The sequence below is a fragment of the Bombus impatiens genome, unplaced genomic scaffold (genome assembly GCF_000188095.3).
Source record: "Bombus impatiens unplaced genomic scaffold, BIMP_2.2 scf_0151, whole genome shotgun sequence".
In the NCBI taxonomy this organism is placed as follows: domain Eukaryota; kingdom Metazoa; phylum Arthropoda; class Insecta; order Hymenoptera; family Apidae; genus Bombus; species Bombus impatiens.
Genome location: NT_176570.1, coordinates 2752754 through 2773239, shown reverse-complemented (window position 1 = coordinate 2773239; position 20486 = coordinate 2752754). Strand labels below are relative to the sequence as shown.

General features: G+C 42.5%; 1 protein-coding gene across 5 annotated transcripts in view; it reads right to left on the bottom strand.

Annotated features, from left to right (window-relative positions):
• The window catches only part of LOC100749591 (putative mediator of RNA polymerase II transcription subunit 26), a 64790-nt gene that overhangs the window by 14592 nt on the left and 29712 nt on the right, over window positions 1-20486 (bottom strand). For 3 of the 5 annotated variants that reach the window (XM_012382427.2, XM_012382429.2, XM_003487348.3), the window contains exon 2: window positions 101-308. In XM_012382427.2, coding sequence (XP_012237850.1) covers window positions 101-262 — 162 coding nt within the window. In that variant the 5' untranslated portion in view covers window positions 263-308. Of the gene's footprint in view, window positions 1-100; window positions 309-3871; window positions 4008-4261; window positions 4275-20486 lie in introns of those variants that run through there. The other 2 variants (XM_033319355.1, XM_033319356.1) reach the window with 2 other exon arrangements.

Here is a 20486-nt window from a genome sequence, read left to right as displayed (position 1 = left end):
AAACAATTTTCACACTATCAATGTCCCTGTAACGGGACCAATAAAATGCAAAAGACTGAAATTCTAAAGCAAGTAGGTAACTCAGTAGGAAATAAAATACCTGTATCTTAACATTATCAGTCTTCACATAGTTCAAAGCCTTGCCAATGTTCAACCTGAACGTCTCTTCCGGCAAAGTGTGTTCCTCTCTTGGCTTGAAGCAATTCGAACAGAGTTCCTTCTTCCAGGCGTTCTGCACGAAGCGGTTGCATTGTGTGGACATCGTTGCTTCACTGCAGCGACAGCGAAAGTCCCGTTACATCATCACCCTGAAAGGAAAGAGGCAAAATAGTAATCGTCCAATTCTTAACCCGTCGCTATAGCATCGCCGGTGAACGGTGAGTTTCGTGCTGCACGTGTGCAACATCGCGCACGAGAGAACCGCTCCTCCTACACGACTACACGTCGTGCTCTCCTCTAGGGAGACATTACTCCAGATATACACGGTGTCCCTGCTAGAAGACTGATTTAACTGCCGGAAGCGACTCAGACTTGGTTTCGTGAGCGAGAGATACCGAGTCGTTTGTTAGAAAATTAAGGAAAGGGGCCAATAAAGAGGTCTAGAATTAACGGTTAATGCCCAGAACTTGTGTCTCGTGAATGTAACAATTTCTTCGAAGTAAATTCTATACTATACAACTGGTTACAATATTGTTAAAATATTTGTTGCAAATTTGTTAAAAATATTCTGCAAGAGAAATAAGAGGAACGATACTGCATTGACACAATGCAATTCTGAACGAGGTCTCGAGCATCTTATTTCCCCTTGCACGTTTCAAATCGTTGTTTTGTCTCTTGGAACGTATAGATTTGTACACCTGAACAATTTTATAGCCTCTCTATACCGCTTCCAACAACATCACGTCGAAGAGCCTATTCAGAACAGGATTGTTGTAATTTGCTCGTGAACTGCTCACCAACCGCACTACCTAGACACGACACTGTCGTATTTTTCTACTGTGCTTTTATACGATAATTCTCTAAAAATTGGCAACTTTCAATTTATCTTCTCGATATGTTCCTAACAAATTACACAAAAATGATAATGGATAATCAGGATAATTAATGCGAGGTTGAAATTTGATTATTCCTACAAAACACAGCACGGTGCAGTACGATATAGCGGAGCTAGTAAATTTTGCGAGAGCACAGTCGAAACGCAATCTCGCGATGAACCTCGAGGGTAGGATAAAAAGATAATTAAACGTCTCCTTCTTTTTGCCGCATACGTTTACGGGAAAACTGTCCGTAGCGTTCGGTGAAGTTTAATGAAGGACGTGGCTATAAATTGCCCGATAAAACGATGCTTTATTGTTAACGCCGGTCCGTTGCAACAAAGTTTGATCAGGGAATGAGTTGAATAAATTATTCGGTCTTCGGAAGCACGGGGGTAATAGGAGTTTAATTCTGAATATTCCACGAGCTTCTTACACGCGATGCTTTATTTTACAGGAGATATAGCCCACCGGCTCTCGTTAACCATCCCTTTCAACCTCCGAAGCTTTTTCACAGCCTTTGTTTTTCTATCAAGCGAGATTGAAACGAGTTCAACACATACTGTGTTAAATAGCTGTCTGATAGCGAAATAATCGTCGCTTTCTGTGTAGAGTCACATCCTCCGATGTTTAACTCGTCGTATTGCTATACATATTTATTCTTTAAAATTGCCCTGTTATGGGATACGAGGCATTTTGATATTTCTGTAGTATCGGGGAAAAGGGTCGTCGGTCTTTCAATTGTATAGTTTTGTAGAAAAGGTCTACGTGACCCTGGCAATGAGCGTCTGCGGAACACGTGCGTAGTGGGCCTAGGAAAAGACAAAGGGATGCTAGAACGGCCAGAATGTAAGTTGAGAAGTCGCAGTGTGTCAGTTGAGAAGTCGCAGTTTGAGTCCAGAGGTCAGAAAGTGTAAGTGGAGGAACCAGAGAGTATGAATCGGAAAGTTGAGAGCCAAGTATGATAATAAGACGATACTGTATCGTAGTCGACGATATTGTAATCAGTTTTTTGTATTGAGTATTACTTGCTAAACTAAACTTAACTCCAAATAAAACATCATTACTTGCCCTTACTCTAAGATCCATACAAGTTACCACATATTTTTGGGGGCTCGTCCAGGATCTGGAGCGGGAAAATACGGTGCGCGAGAAGACGACGACGACGATGAGATTGGCGTGATGGGGAGCGTTTAGACGTCAACGGTCCAGGAAATCGCGATCTCAATGATCAAGACGGCGGAATTCGGGTAAATCCAGTGATAAAACTACCAAGGCAAGGCGAGCCTAAGCGCACAGTGTTAACGCTCAAAGACCTAGAGGACTCGCTAGAGAAATTCAGCGAGTGAAATTAGCGCTGACGAGTATATCTGAGGGCAGATGTAATTGTCAGGTATGGCCGAGTGTAGTATCGTGGAAAAAAGGCCTGTGGCGACACTCGATAGCAAATACCACCACTCGACACTAACTAGTGTCGGACGACAGCAGCGCAGTGGTTAGCGCCTTAGGTTACGAACGTTCGGAACCCGGGTTCGAATCCCGGCGACCGGACTCCGATTTTTCTTCCACGATACAAAAATGAGAAGAAAAGCGGCCGTACCCAGCAGCGACATCTCAGCACCCTAAGCAGCTCACGGATACTACATTTCATTAGCGTTATAATAAGACAGGACCACTATGATTATATTGATGAAATTGATACGAAATTGAAAATGAAATGTTTATCGTATATACAAGATATTTAGTACAAATGTATACATCGTAGAGATCGCGAAAATATTTAATCCATTGCGTCGATAAATCCCAATATTCAGTGGGACAATCTTTAACATTTATTATACGCTTAATAAGAGGACTTGATTAAAGTATCATTGAAACTAGTAGGTTCGAAGGGAGCGACGGTATCGTTGGAATCTTTAGTGAATAAAATCTATCGGCTTCGTTAATATCGCACGTTCCTGCCATCCGAGAGAACGGTTCCCACCGTGGACCTTAAAACGATAAGAAGTTTCCGTGGGAGGATGGTTTATCGTCTCAGCGAGAAAGCGTCGGAAGCTATGGTGTTGGTTAGTTTTCAAAAATTTCTCTCGCGATGGTCACGTCTTGGAATTTCTTTGGCCGGGCTCCGAACCAGAGCCGTTTGAAATTCACCAGATCCTACCAACTTCTTCGCGATTTTTATCCTTTCACGCCAACTTCCGTCTCGAAACTTTTTCAGGCGAATAACAAGTTCTTCTCTCGTGGGAAACCATAGGAAAAATGGGAAAACCCATCGCCATGTGCGAATGTAGACGAAGGAGCTGTTGCGTGAACTCTTTTGATTTAAAAATGTATTATTTATATAAAAGAGAAACGTTTCGTAATTCCAAGCGATTGGAAGAATATGAAATTGTCTTATAAACTTCTTTTCTCTGTCTTTCGAATAAATTTGCCAAGAATCACGATAAACGATAGCGAAATAAACATTTCAACGAATAGTATCTCCAATTTGTGTAATGAATTTTTATGACATATATCCGTTACTCTGATACATTTCCTCTACCGATTCATCTTTTATGTTATCGTTGCGTTTTCCTACGATGTGGCTGTGAGCCAAGTTCTATACATCGTTTCGCTGCTCGATCTTCACCGTGTTTAATCAGCAAGGTGAATCGTTGGTCACGTTCGAAGCAATGGGAAAAGGTAGAGAGAAGGAAACTTAATCGATGTTCACGCCGACCACGAATCGCATGGTCGTTTGTCGTCGACCATTGTGCAACCAGGAAACACCGACTCGCGGAACTTGCATTTAACGAACGAATAAATTCATTCACCCTCGTTCAATAGAAATTTCTTACCGAATATTCTCGTTTTACGACCCTGCCCGTTTATTATTTTGCCTCGAATCGAAACACGTTGATCCACATTGGTCGCACAAATCGAGCGTACCGTGTTTCTTCGTTTTTCCTTCAATTCGTTCGAACGATTCCATCGACGAGGAGGGTTCGACAACGATGATAGGGATCCTTTCCTCGAGAACATCTTCCCAGGCGATGGGGCGTCACGATCGTGCGAGTCTCGAGGTATCGCTGGCAAATGTCGAGGGTCGGCCAATACGATAGCAACGGATAAAAGTGGGACCGGAAGCGGGGCAATTATTCAGTCGAGCGACCAGCTCGGGTCAATTGTCGTGATTGTGTTCACGGTGGCCGCTGTCGACAGGAAAGCATACTCTCGCCCGGATTAACCTTGTCGATGCTATATTTCCTCGCGTACAGTGTCGTTCATAATTAATGCGACTGCAATGTAGTCTCGTATAACATTGTAACGTAACGATTTGTGTAACGTGGCGAAAAATTGGCGGCCGTATTCATGGATAAATCTTTCTGTAAAGTAAGTACAATTTTTATCCTTTCTTTTGCAAAAGAAAGATTCGTGAAATTATACGTGACGAAAAATCGCATTCTAGCTAAATTAGCGGTTGCTTGTTAATCTCTCGATTTATTCACTATACCCGCGTCCATTCCAAAGAACAACGATTCCTCGTAGTTGCAGATTCTCTTCGAACTTGAACGCTCGTCCGAATCCCGACGATCTTAGCTTCTAGCCTTCTCGACGTCCATCAATCCGAAAGTAACTGCAGCTACCGCTACTCACCGCTACTCTAATAGCAGGGACGACTTCGTTGGCAGAAAAAGAGAAATCAAGGTCGGCTTCTATGATCGACCAACTATCATTACGTCACAGGTTTCGTGGTACAGCGTGTTTTACCCGGACGAGTTCTCGGGCGCCGGAATCCGCCATGAATTCCTCAAACAGGTTCCCACGACCAGTCTAATCCCGAAGGATGAACGATCGAGCGCGTAAACGCGCGCGACACGACCCGTCAAGGACAAAGAACCGTAGTGACACCGCGGTGCCGCATTAACATGCACGAGAGCTGCAAGCAGACCCAGGCCAGGAATAAAGTACCGTTTCCAATCTCGATGATCCGTTACATCCCCTGCGTTCCATCCGCGCGCTGGAATCCCGTCCATCGAGGACTTCTTCGCAGGGAGAGGACGTTCCAACGAACGTCTTCGTTAAACTTCGTTTCCGGACCGATGCGACCACCTGAGAACTTTAACGGCTTTGCTACTTTGGCGACAGATAATCTGCGGATTAATCTTTCGTTGTTTGGAGGCTACTGGCATGAAGTAGCTTAATTGTTTTAACTAAATTCGAAATTGCCTTTGCGTTATTAAATTTCAAAAAGTTTGTGTAGCTGCTGATTTCCTAAGGGTCGCCTGAATAACTGTCCTCGGTTAGATAGATTAAATATCAAAAATTTCACGATCGTTTAATAAAAATCGATAATCGGAATAGTTCCGTGTTTGTTTGTCTTCGTTAAATTCTAGGAAATGTCTGTTTTGTAACAACCTATATAATTATCCGAGTACACGCAGAGACAGGAAATGTATTATTAATGTGGCAATTAATTAAAGAAAGTGAGACACAACGTTTTGATGTGAAATACAGGTGAAATCCTATTTAATTTATACTTTTAAACGTACACGTTAAACACGAATAACGATCATACCTAGTACGATAAAATATTCTATCTGCGTTTCAACTGTTAATTCAGGAATATCTGTCTTGGTCGATGATACATAGGATGTTATAAACTGGTAAAACCATGTGAATATCGTTCAAGACAAATAAACTAGAGTATTTCTACGTTCTTAAAAATCACGTAGGACGTTACAGCATCGTTTAAAAGGAAAGAAACGTATCGGTCTCGAAATATTTCAAAATATCACGGGAAATGAGAAAAGCGGTAGATAAATCGTTTTACCTGAACAGAATACCGTAAGGGGAATATTTTCAGAAGAAATTTTATTTCAAAATATGTCGGAAAAAATTGTAAACAGGAGATTTTACCTAAAAAATGTAATATACGAAAGATATTTCAAAAAGAATTTTTATTCAAGATAGAATGAACACCAGTGATTTATACGACAGTTTCTGTTAAATATTCCAAAGCCATTCGTTCCATCGTGGGCTCGATTTCGAAAACGCCCCATCGGCTGCAGATTAAATCAAGCTCAAAAATAGAATGTAAACGAAGAAAAGAGCCGAGATATAACAACCTTAGGCACCTAAATCCCCGGGAAATATTTAGTGACGGTAGAAATATCGACGCTGAAACCGAGGACGATAACTTATCCACGACACGGAGGCTGCGGTATGCCTGGCGTGCTCGGAAAGTCGTAACAACCTCGCTCAATCAATTTCAAGGAAATTTTTGCTCCATTTCTCCGTAGCAGTCTCGTGGATGCCGCCGCATCTGCCGAGGCCTCGAAGAAAAATTAAAGGTGACGGGGACAGGTTACGCGTTCCTGACCAACGCGACCAGGATTATCTTCCTGCTGAACGATCAGCTAGAACGGTTCCGTTGCCGCGAAACAGGCCTGTCAATTGCAGCGAATTAATGACGCATGCACGAGCCTGCGTTCGACCGTGTTTCTCTCAAGATCACGTTCAAGACCGAGACGCGTTCCATCGGCGTTCTTGGATCCTGTCTTGGCGATCCAATCGCTCGAATCACATGGACGCGCGAACAACAATCCGCTTTTTCTACTTGATGAAATAACACGGATTTTTATGATATCCCGGCTAACGTTGCTTCTCGCTAGAGATCGCTGCGCTTCGGAGTACTTTTGATTTAACAGCGAAATCAGGTTTAAGAAAGCATAGAGCGAATTTCAAAATCCTGTAATTTATAGCTCAATTAATTAAGAGCGTATAATTTAATTGTGCAGCTGTTTTCGAATTTTTAGTGTCTCTGTCTTGCGTTAGTTTCGAGTTTCAAGCAGTAAGTTTCAGATAATAAATCAAATAATCTTGCAGACTTCCTCTAGAAAGAGGAAGAAGAGGTAAAATGGAAACTCGTAGAGTAGGATGACGAATAAGAGAAAGTAGAGAGAACGGATGGCGGGACCTTTGGAACGTAGGAAACCGAAGGAATCTTTCACGAGGCCTCGTATAACGAGACCTCTCACGGCGTGGCCCGTAAACAGGTTCGTGAATCGATCTCTTCACGGACTCTATCCTCGCCAGTTGAACGGGTCGTCGACCCTCTCGTGCCAAAATCATTTCAAATTCTTGGCGCGCTACATGCGCCTCGATGAAACTCGGTCTCGTTCATTGCCACGCTGCCAACTATGGAACAATGACAGACAGAGACGAAGCACGAATTTGCAAACAAAAACCTCTATCGTCATCCTCGCCTCGTATATCTATTATGCATGAAGAACAGCGAATTCTTTCGATCAGTTCGCGATTGGTCGCCTTTCACTCTAACACCCTCTCCGACTCTCGGTGCGCTCGACGCTGATCGGATTTTACGAAAGTATTATTCAAAACCTCTGAATGTTTCTACTTGCCTATTGTATTTGAGTTAGTATCGCGTTACACGGTAGTATCTATCATACGGCGAGTGGGACGAAATCGATGAAGGAGATTAAAGCGATTCTTCTCGAACACGCTCCGAGCTTCTTATTGTTAACGAATGATAATGATACGCTGAATGATAATCAGTATTGGCAAAGAACATCGTTGGAATGTGACACGTCCATCTTTCTTGGCTTCGAGGCTTCATCGGAATTACGCGCGTCACAATTAAACGACGTAAACACAGGAATTTTCAATCAAAAATTTGTGTTCAACGGCCTCGTATCTCGATGCTATTCAAGGAAATCGCGAAAAGGAGCGACTGCAACGAGGGCAAAATGTTAAATACCACGGGTGGATCGAGTCGAATGCACGTCAATACGCAGATACAGCTATCTCTCGTTTGTAAAACTTCACGCTTCCGTACTTTGACCGGAGCATGATTTACGAAGCAGTTCCTCTCTTTGATGTCTAGGGACGACGCTGTTCGTTCGTTGCACGACCGCTCCACGGGCCAACCACGACGCGGCCACCGGACTCTCTTTTCTTCGTCGCGGCCACAAAGTCAGAAAGGCAGACCTTGCCGAGACATTCCATAAAGATGACGCGGCCCAAGAACAGCCGAGGAAACAAACTCGATCCACACCGTCGTATTGTTTCGAACCATGTTTTCTGTTCTGTATCCTACAAAAATGATCAGTCCTGTAATCAACATAATAAGCAGCTTCTCTGCCTGACAACTTATTAAAAGACAACGTATCGTTAACACAACGTTTTATTTACGATTTTGCCTCTGGTTAATTTAATTTTTCGAATGCTGTGTTTCAACGTTGTAATTATGAAAGGAAATTCCAAGGTTTAATACGTTCTACCTCGTTATTTCCGATAATGACGGAACGAAGCAGCATCCAACAAGTTGTTTACAGTCTACAGTGTATAATCGTCGATTTTGTTCTACAAACAATACGTATATTCGTGAAAACGCACGATGGTAAGCTTGATTTTCGAGGAGAGCGGCGAACGTTCATGAAATTCGCGTAAGAGAAGAAACGCGTGGAAAGCAAGCTAGGCGATCAATTTTGCGGAACGACGAAACAGGCGTCGAGAATCCGTGGTTCGTGAGAGTCGCACCCAAACAGTGTTTCCCTTCTCACGACAATAAGGGAACGCACGGCGGCACACCGAGACAAAACAAATTATTATTCGCGCCATCGACTAACAGCTGCCAACGTTAATGCGTGACAATGGAGAATAAATCGACATCATAAACCGTTAGAAAGAGCTTTCGATTCGCCTACGAATAGATTAATCGTGAAAACATGGTTTATAGATCTATCGTGGAACTGTAAGCTACGCGAGCCGTTAATTTAAAAGCGTTAATTCCTAGCCAAGGTTTCAGATCGCGCGTCTCGGCGTAAGAGTGGAAACAGTGACCCAAATAATATATCAAAGTTATAAGAGGCATCTCGCTTAGGTTAATAGAAAACAGCGCACGACGTTTTACGATGATACATATTTGTTAAGCGTTCGAGCGCGAGAGGAATAGGCCGCAAGTACAGTTACCTGCGCGAGTCGTCATTAGCACGAAAGGATCAAGTGTTAACGTTCCATTAATTACGAAGCGCTCCGGAAAGAAACTTTCGAGTTAGTACGAGTCTGGAAATTCTCCTCGCCGTAATTATTATGAGCCTGCCCCGTCGGTTAATATTAAATTCGCTGGTGTTTAACTCCGCCATTCTCTCTACCATGCACGAATCGTTAACGAAACAAAAGCGATAATTTTCTAATATACCCCGAGAGCAACAGTCGAGCGTCGTGTATTAAAAAACTGACAAAAACTTTAGCTTAACCCGGTCGATAATTCATATTAATTTTCTACAACACCGGAAGAAGCAATTTCTCAAAGTCCGCGCGTGACTCTAAAATGCATCGAAGAAAGTTCATTTATCCTCGTAGTATCCTCAAAGCGACCGAAATTCTACGAATGCCCAGATCGATTCTTCTGTCGCTTTGCTCGATCCCGGACATAAATATCGTCGGACTATAATGTCGCAACGTTTGGGAATTGGTAAGCAAAACATGCAGCAACCGAGAGAACACACAGAGAAGGAGATTCTTGGGCAAAAGCCACCGAGACTGGTGCCTGGTGGCGCGCAGGCTGATTAAAAGAGCGAGATACCGTGTTTCCCGCGAACCAGTCCCCTCTGGAAACTTATTAGCCATTTCGGATTGGCCGCGGTTCCACGAGATCTGCCGGTGATCTTGAAGCTCGAACGGATTTATCGCGCGGCTATGGCGCCGTTCCTACGGGAATAAGAAGCGACGAAGATTTATTCGGCCCCGGGTCGAGACGAAAAAAAACATTCCAGCGTTCCTCGAATCGAGGCGGACCAAAGAGTTCCCTCGTGGAACGTCGAATGTTACCTGTTTAGAATCGGAGATTCCAGAGTCTACGAGCGAGAGCATCTGCTATTTTTTAGAGATTCGATATTTAGTTTATATAGCACTCGAGTATTTTACAAGCCTCGACATGCCGAATATGTCGAAAACTTAACTCTTGAAACTAGCAGTTGAATCGATCACACGGACGTCGTGCTTTGAGCTTTGCGTTTTGCGTTCTTTAGACTTGGAGCACCGAACTTTCCATAGCACGACTTTCGGACGTCGTATTTATACCGAAGTGTTGCATTTATCAAAGATTTAACGTTAAGAAACAAGTTTCTATCGATTCGCTTTATACCCGGCTGCACGAATTACGCGAAAGCTTTAAAACACTAGCAGCTCTGCTCGATGAAGGATATTCGGCCCGGCGATACCCTTTTGTTGTGCCGTGAATAAAAACCGAGAAACCTTGGCACGCTTGAATGGTCAATTAATCGCGGAATTAAAACGTCGTTGTTTCGTCGGTGAATTCGAATCTGAGATGGAGAAGAAAGGAAAAAAATAGCTTGGGGGAATAATTGTGTCGACCCGGAACAAAAGGTTCGCTCGTTTGTGCTAGTTTGCAATCGGAAATAGCCCAAAATTTGCAGAAACGTGAAGTCAAAGGTGGAATGCGGTAAAAATACGACGGGAGAAGCGGTTACCTGTATGCGAATAAGAAGGGGAGGGGGAATTATATCGACGATCAATTGGTTTCCATGTATTCGAACTCGTACCCGATAAAATTAAAATACAAACGCGTGGAACTTTCGTCCAGGCTCGATTGATTACGCCCGATTAATTACCGGATACGTGCAGCGCTGACCCCGAGTTTTTAGTTAAAAAATATCTGGCGATGAGAATGAAACAGCGGATCGACGCAAAACACAGAGAATTATCTTCCATCGTAACCAATTAACGAGGTTGCTTCCCTTATCGAGCTGTCCAACGCGATCTCACCTCGTCGTAGAAACAAAGAACATCGCAATGTGTTTCATTCTAAATTTACGATACCACATGCGGCTTAGAAACACGGGTTCGAATGTTTTATCATTAGACCGAGGCTTATTATGCGTTTATGGAAAATACGATGGTACGAAAATTCGCAGAATGCGCATAAAATTTCCGCAATGATATGTAAATCAACGAATTGCATCGCATCGATATACGATTGATTCAATGTTTCCTATAACTCTTGGAAAATATTTTTTGCAAATATTTTCTGCATATTCAGAGTCGTTATTTTGCACGAATACACAATTCCGGCCAATTAATCGTTTCCCTGATATTCGGAATTAAATATCACACCTGCACGAAATTATCGGGTGTTCTAACAATTATAGACGAGAGTGTATCTGTAGGAACGATCGAATTCTCGTGCATGATGAGCGGATGATGAACATAACAGATTTTTATGATAGGATATCTATAGGGAGTAATTCGAAGAATTCACGTGGATATTCGGTATGCCTGGCGCTACGCGGAAATTAGATTGCACGTGACAAGAATGTGTAGCGTATGCGTGAGACCTGTGACCCTTTGCCTTTACACAATTTATATCATATTCAATGCACTTCCGCGATTGGAATCAAAAGTCTTCGAATTTAGTAGCCAGTATATTTAAATTTTACGCTATTCATGAATGTATAATATATTGGAAAATATAAGAAGAAAGTATCTGTAAAATACAAAGGCAAAGAAGAAACGAGTGGACCAGAAAGCTTAATTATATCCGTAAGAGCATGAATTTGCATAAACATTGCTAATCTAGCGATTAGAATTAAAGCAAGGTACTCTAATTACAAGAAACTGCACGAACGTACTCTGTATCTATTTAAGTGTGACAATCCTCTCTCGCTGCGAAACGAGGTGGAAACAGCTTCGAGGATCGAAAGTGGCCTTTGTTGGCTTTCAGACTCTCAACGATCCATGAACGAGTCGCGCGGCTCGCGATCGTTCCCGCAGCTGGCTGCTTTCAAGGAAAGCGCTGCTCGCGCTGCAGCATCGCGATACACGATCTAGGGAACAGATAAGTAGTCGCACGCGCGTAAGAGGATTCGCCGTTTGCAATTCGCTGCTATGTGCCGTTGGCTACGTTTGACTTTCGTTAGTAACCGCGCGTTACGACGACGAGATAACGTACGCGCTTAAACAAACGCGGGACACTGCTCTTCGCGGTGTCGCAGGCTCTACGTTTTCGCGATAGGGCACGAAAAACTTTCTCGGGATGAAAAATAGACCCAAGTTCGAAAGCCAGACACCCGCGCCTTTCCCGGAAATCAACTTGTATATTGTGTACATAGAGCCACTTTCAGCTTCCACAAGTTAAATCTATTTAAGTCGCTCGGGTTTCTCAAATGTTAGATTAAGCTCGGGACCGTTTAAATTTTAGTAATTTTACGAGGGAAGAATTATCGGTCATCATACGAAAAATACGCGAGTATATTTAATAGAAATTAAATTTATATGCAGTGGTTATGAGAAAGTATTACAAGTATTTCGATAACAAAATCGTAATGAAGTTGGCAATCGTTTGAATACAAGCAACTTGAAGTCGGATTGATCAAAGTAAACGAGTGTTACGAAGTTTCAAGGATATTTCAAGTAAGTAACAGGTTGAAGCTTGTAAAATGTGAACTGTTCAAATTCCTGTAAGTTGACTGATCTAGACGAGGTTGTAGAACCTGACTTCCTACTTGAAACGTGCGACGCAACTTTTCAACCGGTTAACGCGATGGGGAATTGTTATACGAATTACGGGTTGACCGATATCGTCATTCGTAATTGCACGGACATGCCGCCGCTTGTCCGCTGATTACAGAATCACCGAAAGCCCCTAATTCGAAACAACAATTAAGCAATAACGCGGTGATTCGCAATTTGTAGCGGGTATCCTGTGGCAATTTATTCCGCTGCTTCGGGCGAGCGTAATCGGCCCCGGTGTTCCTCGTGGCTCGTCAACCGTGTATCGTGAAACAACTTCGCGCGTCGTCTTTATAACGATGTATACAGTGTGATAACTAACCGCGTTAACTTTCTAATTGCCGCTTTTCGGGGATAAAGAACGCTCTGAGATGGAACGGACAATAGAATCTTCGTTGCACAATAGCCTCGAGAAGCTGACACACTTCGCAACGCGTTATTCCATTTACCGAAGAAGGTATTTTTCGAAACTGAAAGTTTACGAGTATGTCGTCCGGAAATAGGAAACTCGGTGTGTGCGAATATCACGTTTCAACTATCTGACCGCTTACAAATCACGAATTCGAAAGGACGACGAATCTAAATCTTGAAAATTGGCTACGAACGACTATGATCGTCAGAGCCTTTCAAGCATCGAAACCGAATAATCGGCTGAATCGGCGCCAAGCGTTGACTGCAGCTGCACACTTTGCATCGCAGACGAGGCTTGTACTGCCGTGGTGCGGTTTGCGACCGGCTAAATTCCTTCGGGACGCTTCAAGGTGACACTTAGTATGCCGGTATCGTTAGCGATGCTTTTATTTAAAAAGATCGATGCTCCGAACGAAGAATTCAAAAGCGCGAACCACGAGCAATCGCGAGCCAACTATTCCGTGTAACGTTCGAGATTGAATTTCAAAATGTTAAAGCTTAGGTGACACAAATAACCCTATCTTAATATATTTATTGCGATTCGTTGGAACTGGGATTCTTTCGGTCAATATTATTCTCTGGGTCGAATTTACACACAATAAACTCGATTACCGTCCGCGGCTATTTCGTTGCAATTGAACCTTTGCTCGTCCTGCCACAGGGAATTCAACATAATTAGTAAAAACAAAGAGCTTTTGAGCGGAACACGCCGCGATGCCATCGCTGCAAATGAAGTTACGTTCGATCGCGGTGTGTTGCATAAATATTTATCCGTTTAACAACACTGTGGATACGATGCGATTTTTAATCGTGCTACATAAATTACATATGCTCGCTAATTTAAGACGATATAACGCGGTATCGATACAGCTTTATAACTTGTAAAAAAAAGAAAATACGAAGAAAACACAAAGAATCGTGTACAGTCGTCGTCGAATATTACTTTTCGCGCGCGCGATAATTTTCTCCATTTCCTTTTCGAAAACAGTTCGACACTGGTTCGACAGAGTGAATCACGGCCGCGATGTTTATCGTGCGTTCGCCTTTATGGAATTTACATTTCTACCGGGAAATTAAAACGACAAGAGACATTTCGCTGGAACGGGAAGTTGTTTCTTCTTTCCAGCTGGCAATCAACGCCGCATAGTCTCGCGGTTCCCCTAATGCCTAACAGTAATTCACGCGTTGGAAACCGTTGTTAAACCGTGTACAGTTTTTCGTGGCCGCAAACTTCAGTCACGTAGTCTCCTCGTAAACCGTTTAACGTAAATCTGCGGTCGAGCACTCTCCATTCTTCTCGTTATCGATTATTTTCTCTAAAGCAATTTGCTAGCGCTTTGCTAACCGATCACGAGTCAGAAAGAGTTTCCTGAACAGTTATCGGGGGAAATAAATTTCTAAAACAATTATGCATTTATCGTTAATCATGATAATCGAGTCTCGTTACAGTTCTAACGAAGTTTCAAATACATTTACATAATACGCGTAATATATTCATAAAAGTCTTCTATAATAGACTTATAGGTACTCTCTGCACATACATTTCTATATTATACTTTCATGAGTTACGTATGTATAACACGTAACACCAGATTCTTCCTCCACGAAATTATATTGAAAACGTATGGATAATTAACAAAGAAGGATACATTGCTATATAACGCTCTCTTAATGAATTCAAACGTCTGCCTTCGATTTTACCGCGCGAAAGGACACGCTTGTTATATGAAACGCGAACGAAGAGCCCGCGGCATCAGAACTACGAAGTAAACGAAGCAGAATTTCCTGCTATGCAAATGAATTCCCGCGACTGCTCGAAATGTCAGTCAATCACGCATCGAAGGTCGCGGCGTTCCGGGCAAGGTGGCATGAATGAAAGCGTGTTCTTTTCCATCGTTGCACGAGTCTTCTCTTCCGCGACTATCAAGCTTTTAGTTTGTCGTTCCAATCTGGTAGTGCAACTATCCTATCGGACATCTCCAACCAAGCTTCGCGTCCGATTCGAACGTATTTCTCACAATGGCCGTTCTCTTGCATTACGAACAGCGGAGAAACCGCACGCAAAGCGCGTGTTCTAAGGTTGAAACGCGTCGAGGCAGCCGCCAGTCGATTTGTAGTTGTACTTACGTGCGTCAGTCCGTTCGTGTATTCGTGTTATGCCTTTACCGGTCCTAAACGAGGTCGACCAGCTCCGACCATAACCACACCTCCTTTTACCAGAGTCCGCGTCCGTGTATTTTATCCCGCGATGTCGGGCGCGAGATCCGACGGCAGATAGGCTGTGCCGACCGACAAAAGCATCCTGAACCCTGGAATCTCTATCTCGTTTTCTCCCCTCGTGGTGGACGTTCAACGAAAGCCAAACGACACATACCCTCTGGGGTACGCTCGTCCCACCCCTCATTTACATAACACGAACGAACCGCTTCGACTAAACGTATATTATGGTAGAAATCCGTTTATATGAACTTATACGAGAACAAATGTATAGTACGTCTACGGTATATAGGCGGCCGAGTAATCACGGTACGATCGGCAAGGTGATTCTACGTGAAAAAGTAAGTCGGAAATATAAAGTGACGTTTTTTTCGTGGCACGCTTCTCGTTCGAGATTATCGAGAACGTTTCTCAAGTATAGTCGAATTTGGCTAATTTCGAATTGAAGGAAAACGAGCAATCGACAGGAGGTTATTCTACGTGTGGAAATAAGTCGAAAATGCAAGATACGTTTCCCTCGTACCACGCTTCGTCTCTGGGGAAAATGAAGTTTCAAGTAGATTGAACCAGCTGGAGTTCATTTAAGCACTGATTAAAATTTCGTTGAAATAAATGAAGTTCTACCGTACATGTAAAGTCATGATAGTATTGCAGGTTGCTTTACGTTAGTTTGCTTTAATCGAATAGAACTGGAAAGGCGAGGGTGAACGTCTTGAAGAATTACTTTGATGCTCAACGTTTGAAATGCCACGCGATGAGATCATCTGGGAGAAAGCGTCCGATCGTGAGTTACTCTTGCCAGCTAGACCCCCGTGTGCTCTAGAGACTGTTGCTCCAGGTATCGGCATTGATTTCTAAAAATCTGTATCGATTCCAGTTTACTCGTCCGTTATACCACGCTTTTTCCAAGGTTCGTTCGTGTTTCGAAAGCTTTGATCATTTCGCTGTTTGGACAGATATTATATGAATATTTTCGTGTTTCGTTGTACGTGCATTTTTCCACGCGATTAGATTCTTTGAGGGATGTTTTTTTCTTCTCTCTTTAGACTCTTTATATGCAGTAATTTTCACGAAGATGAGTTTGTATTTTATAAAAGGGAAGGAGAAGGGGAGGTTCGGTACAGTATGATGAAAAACTAATCTGGGGCAAAATTTTAAAATTATAGAGAACCTTTTATCGAGAAGATAGTTTGATAGACAAGCGAGAGGCACGTGTTAAAAATCCACCAAGTTTGAGATATCCGCAAAAATTCATTCCGAAAGCTAATTCAATTCTCAACGATGCTTACATCGAGTATCGGAAACGACTATCACATTGTCCTGTAGTATATCGTTCGAAGAACGAAGAGAATCGTCCATCGTATCTATCAACTTCCCTCGAATCATTCTCCAAAAAGTCTACAATCTGCTTCACCTCACAACCACATTTTTACGAAATGATCGATAATTCACCTTAGCCATCGATCTCAAACGCGATCATTATTATGATATATAATACGTGATCTGAAACGAAGGTTGACAAAATAGCAACGCAATTTGGCCGATCGACCGCGCGTCAAGGAAAGCAAAATTATCAGAAACTGCAATTGGCTACAGAATCGACCAATAATAGCGGTTTTTTGCTTTTGCGGCACGTCGTGGAAGGAACGGTTTGTTTTATTATTCGCCGATTGGATCGTTGGTATCGAAATGAAAATGGTTCCGTGGCGGTCGTAGATCCGCGATACGACTACGCTCGATTGCCCGCGCCTTGTCGGCCAGGAAGAGTTACATAATTTCGTGGCCAGGTTGTGACCGTTCCCCTCGGCCGTTCCTCGTAATCGAACGGCAGTAAAAATCGTCGCCTAGTTGCTCGAGTTTCTCCGGGAAGAGAACCACCCACCGTTAAGCTTCGTAGAACGAAATTTTCTTCGTGGCTGACAGTAGAGTAAGCTAGAGGTTTGTGAAAGAGGGCGGCTTTTGTTTCATTGTTCATTTACCGGATAATATCGGAACCTTTCAATTCCATTTTTATTATTTCATGTTCGTTGCGAAGGCATTCAATGGATACAATTTCGATTACAAAGTTTAATTCATAAATCGAATTACTATAAAGCTAGAAACTCGAATACCCGGTTTTATACGAGTTTCCTATATGTTTCATTGTTTTAACGGGGCACCGCAAAATGGCCGACAACGTGATGGATTTCTTTGTACGTGGATATACGCGGAGGCGAGGCAGCAACGATCAAACGAATGGACAGTCGTAAAATTGCGATGGTGGAGGGTGAAGGCCGAGTGATGACAATAACCGTGGCTCGTAAAACTGGAGAATGGCTACCTCGTTTCTAGGATGAGGTGCCAAACTTTAAAGACACGTTGCACACATCGCAGTAGATACGATTTTTCGTATAATACGGATATAGTAAATCGTAAGCACAATTTCTCCAAATAGCCACGTTTTGCGGGCAAATGAAATAAAATGATAAAAGGATTACTGACGTGTAGGAGTACGGAAACGTTCGAAATATTTATGTAGTATGGGGGAAAAGGGCCTAACATCGAGTTAACCATGAACAATGTCGCGAGAGCCGAGACGCTGTCGGGTCCATCAATGTGTCATCGGTCTTTTCAATTGTATAATTTTGTAAAAAAGGCCTACATGACCTGGCAACGAGCGTCTGCGGAACACGTGCGTGGTGGGCCTAGGAAAAGACAAAGGGATCCTAGAACGGCCAAAATGTTAGTTGAGAAGTCGCAGTGTGTCAGTTGAGAAGTCGCAGTGTGAGTCGAGAAGTCAGAAAGTGTAAGTGGAGAAGCCGGAGAGTATGAATCGGGAAGTTGAGAGCCGAGTATGATAATAAGACGTACGACGATATTGCAATCAGTTTTTCGTATTGAGTATCGCTTATTAAACTAAACTTAACTCTAAATAAAACATCATTACTTATCCTTACTCTAAGACCCATATAAGTTACCACATTTATATAACGTATCGGCGAATACGTGGATTTGATTTGACCGTGTGCCGATGATTTTTACGACCACGCGTTTCTCATAAGCGATGCATGATCAGATGCGTAAATTGAAGCATCTATGGAGCGTGTAAGTAGCTTCAAATAGTAAAATAATTATTTATTACTTGGATAAAATGCATGAATGGTAACGTTCAAAGGAAATGGATGTATGTATGGAGCGGTACACTACAAATTCAATTGATACGATCAGTATTGGATATATCCGTCCTGTTTATTGGAAAAGCATACTTTTGTTTGAAAATTGGAACAGAATTGTGATTCGACTTCAATCGGTCGTAGAATTATATACAGCGAAACAACGGGAAGTCAGAGATAAAGAAAGAAAAAAAGTTATTTTATTGGACTAAGAAGATTCGTAAAAGTTCGAGGGTAATTCGGTTTTAAATCAATCAAACGTAGTGAAACCAGGAAGGGGGGCATTCAATGAAATATGCGAGCTGTACATTAAAAGTTCAGGCGAAGTCGTATCCTCCTGGAATGCGCCCGATGGTCCTGAAATTCTTCGCCTCTTATTACGAATTTTTCTTGTTAACCGAGGCGGAGCGACGAGCGTGCTGCCGAGAAGAGAGAGTCCAAGCGTTTCTTCAACTCTGGCCCGAAATTAATGCGATAACTTGAGAGGAAGTTTTTCAAGAATGAAAACTGCGCTCTCGGAGAATCTCGTCCTCCTTCCTTGTTCAAATAAACTTAAAACCCAGAGTACATTTCTCTTCGAAGCCGTTTGCATTGGTCGTATATTTTCACGGAAGACCGGTCTGTTGCTTCGGTGGAACACGGTCAATGTGACCAATAAAATATATATAATAATAAAATATGCGACCCATCGAATTAGGGCTCCGTGCGAATATTTCACTTCTCTTAACTACAACGTTACACGACAGAAAGCAACTAGTTTGACTGTTCGACATTAGAATACAGTAGGACCTTGATCAATCGGCTTAATCGAGGGACAGACGACCCGGATAAATCGAGTTAAAACGTGTTTTCTATATCAAAATAATCTCTTTCCTTTAGAAAATTTGTTTCTGTTTGTTACATTATCATTTTCTTATTTATAACACACAGCGATGCACTGGACAAAAGTATTCGTACATTCCATAAAACAGGATAAGCTCTTCTAAACTTGGATCAAACTACTTAAATGTTTTAAGAAATTAGAAGCATTGGTTGACATTTGTTAAATATTTTTTTGAAAAGTAAAAAAGTAAGTAAAAAGAGAAAAGTAAGGCTCTTTTCGCAACTCGGCTATTTAAGTTTGTAATGAAGATCTAAACAACACAGTTTCAAGATTTATGTCTGTTATATACATGCTGGAACCTACTGTGTCTACAAATCGAATGCTTTCCATTGTTTTTATCCTTCGGTCACGTATTTTATATCAGCAGAAATGCTGCTTCCAAGTACCCTCGCAATGTGAGTCGTTGATTTCTAATTCAAACGCAATTTCCCATAAGTATCGATGTATCTAATCACGCCACGTTGCGATAGTTCAAACAAACGGTTCACGCGTCGTTTGCTCGTCCGCGTTTTTAATGGCGGCTCTTTCACTTTGAGAGCCAGAATGCGCGAAGGCAACACGTAGTTGATACGTGCCATGGACTTTCCCTCGTAACCCTGCAATCTTACGTGTCTGGTACCGTTCCACACCATGGTCGCCATTATAAGACGATCAATGCCAGAAAACAAACGAATTAATGTTTTTTCCTGTTAACAAGAATGCTACTTCCTGCGGCAGCTTGCGTGCACCACGAAACGAGAGATCCGTTAAGATAAAAAAGGAAACGGGATGCTCGTTCGACGTGCAAAGAAATTAATTATTGACGAGGTTATAAATCTCTGTGTAATCGCGCGTAGGCAATCGGGGTGTGTCACCTGTTTGTCCCATTATTATTCTCGGTCATCGTTTTTTTTTTAATCTTTTATCTTTAAGAATTCTACGCATCGTTACACCTAGCTAGGCATACGCAACTCTCTATTTTCCAACCTTGTTATCAATATCAGCTTCGTGCGATTAAATATTCTACATATAGGTACAATTGCTCTTGGAATGTTCGACATTGGTAAAAACGCTACAGCCAGATTCGACCGAGAACAGCTTGCCATCGATGTATGTATTTGGAAAGCGGTTCTTTCACCGGCGAGCTTTTGCAGTATCACCTCGAGGAATATGAGCCGTTGCAAATAAAGAAACTTTCGTGCTGGGACTCGTAAAAATGTGAAACGCGCCTCCATCCAGACTTTTATTCCTATGCACGTGCCGTCTCTCGAGAGG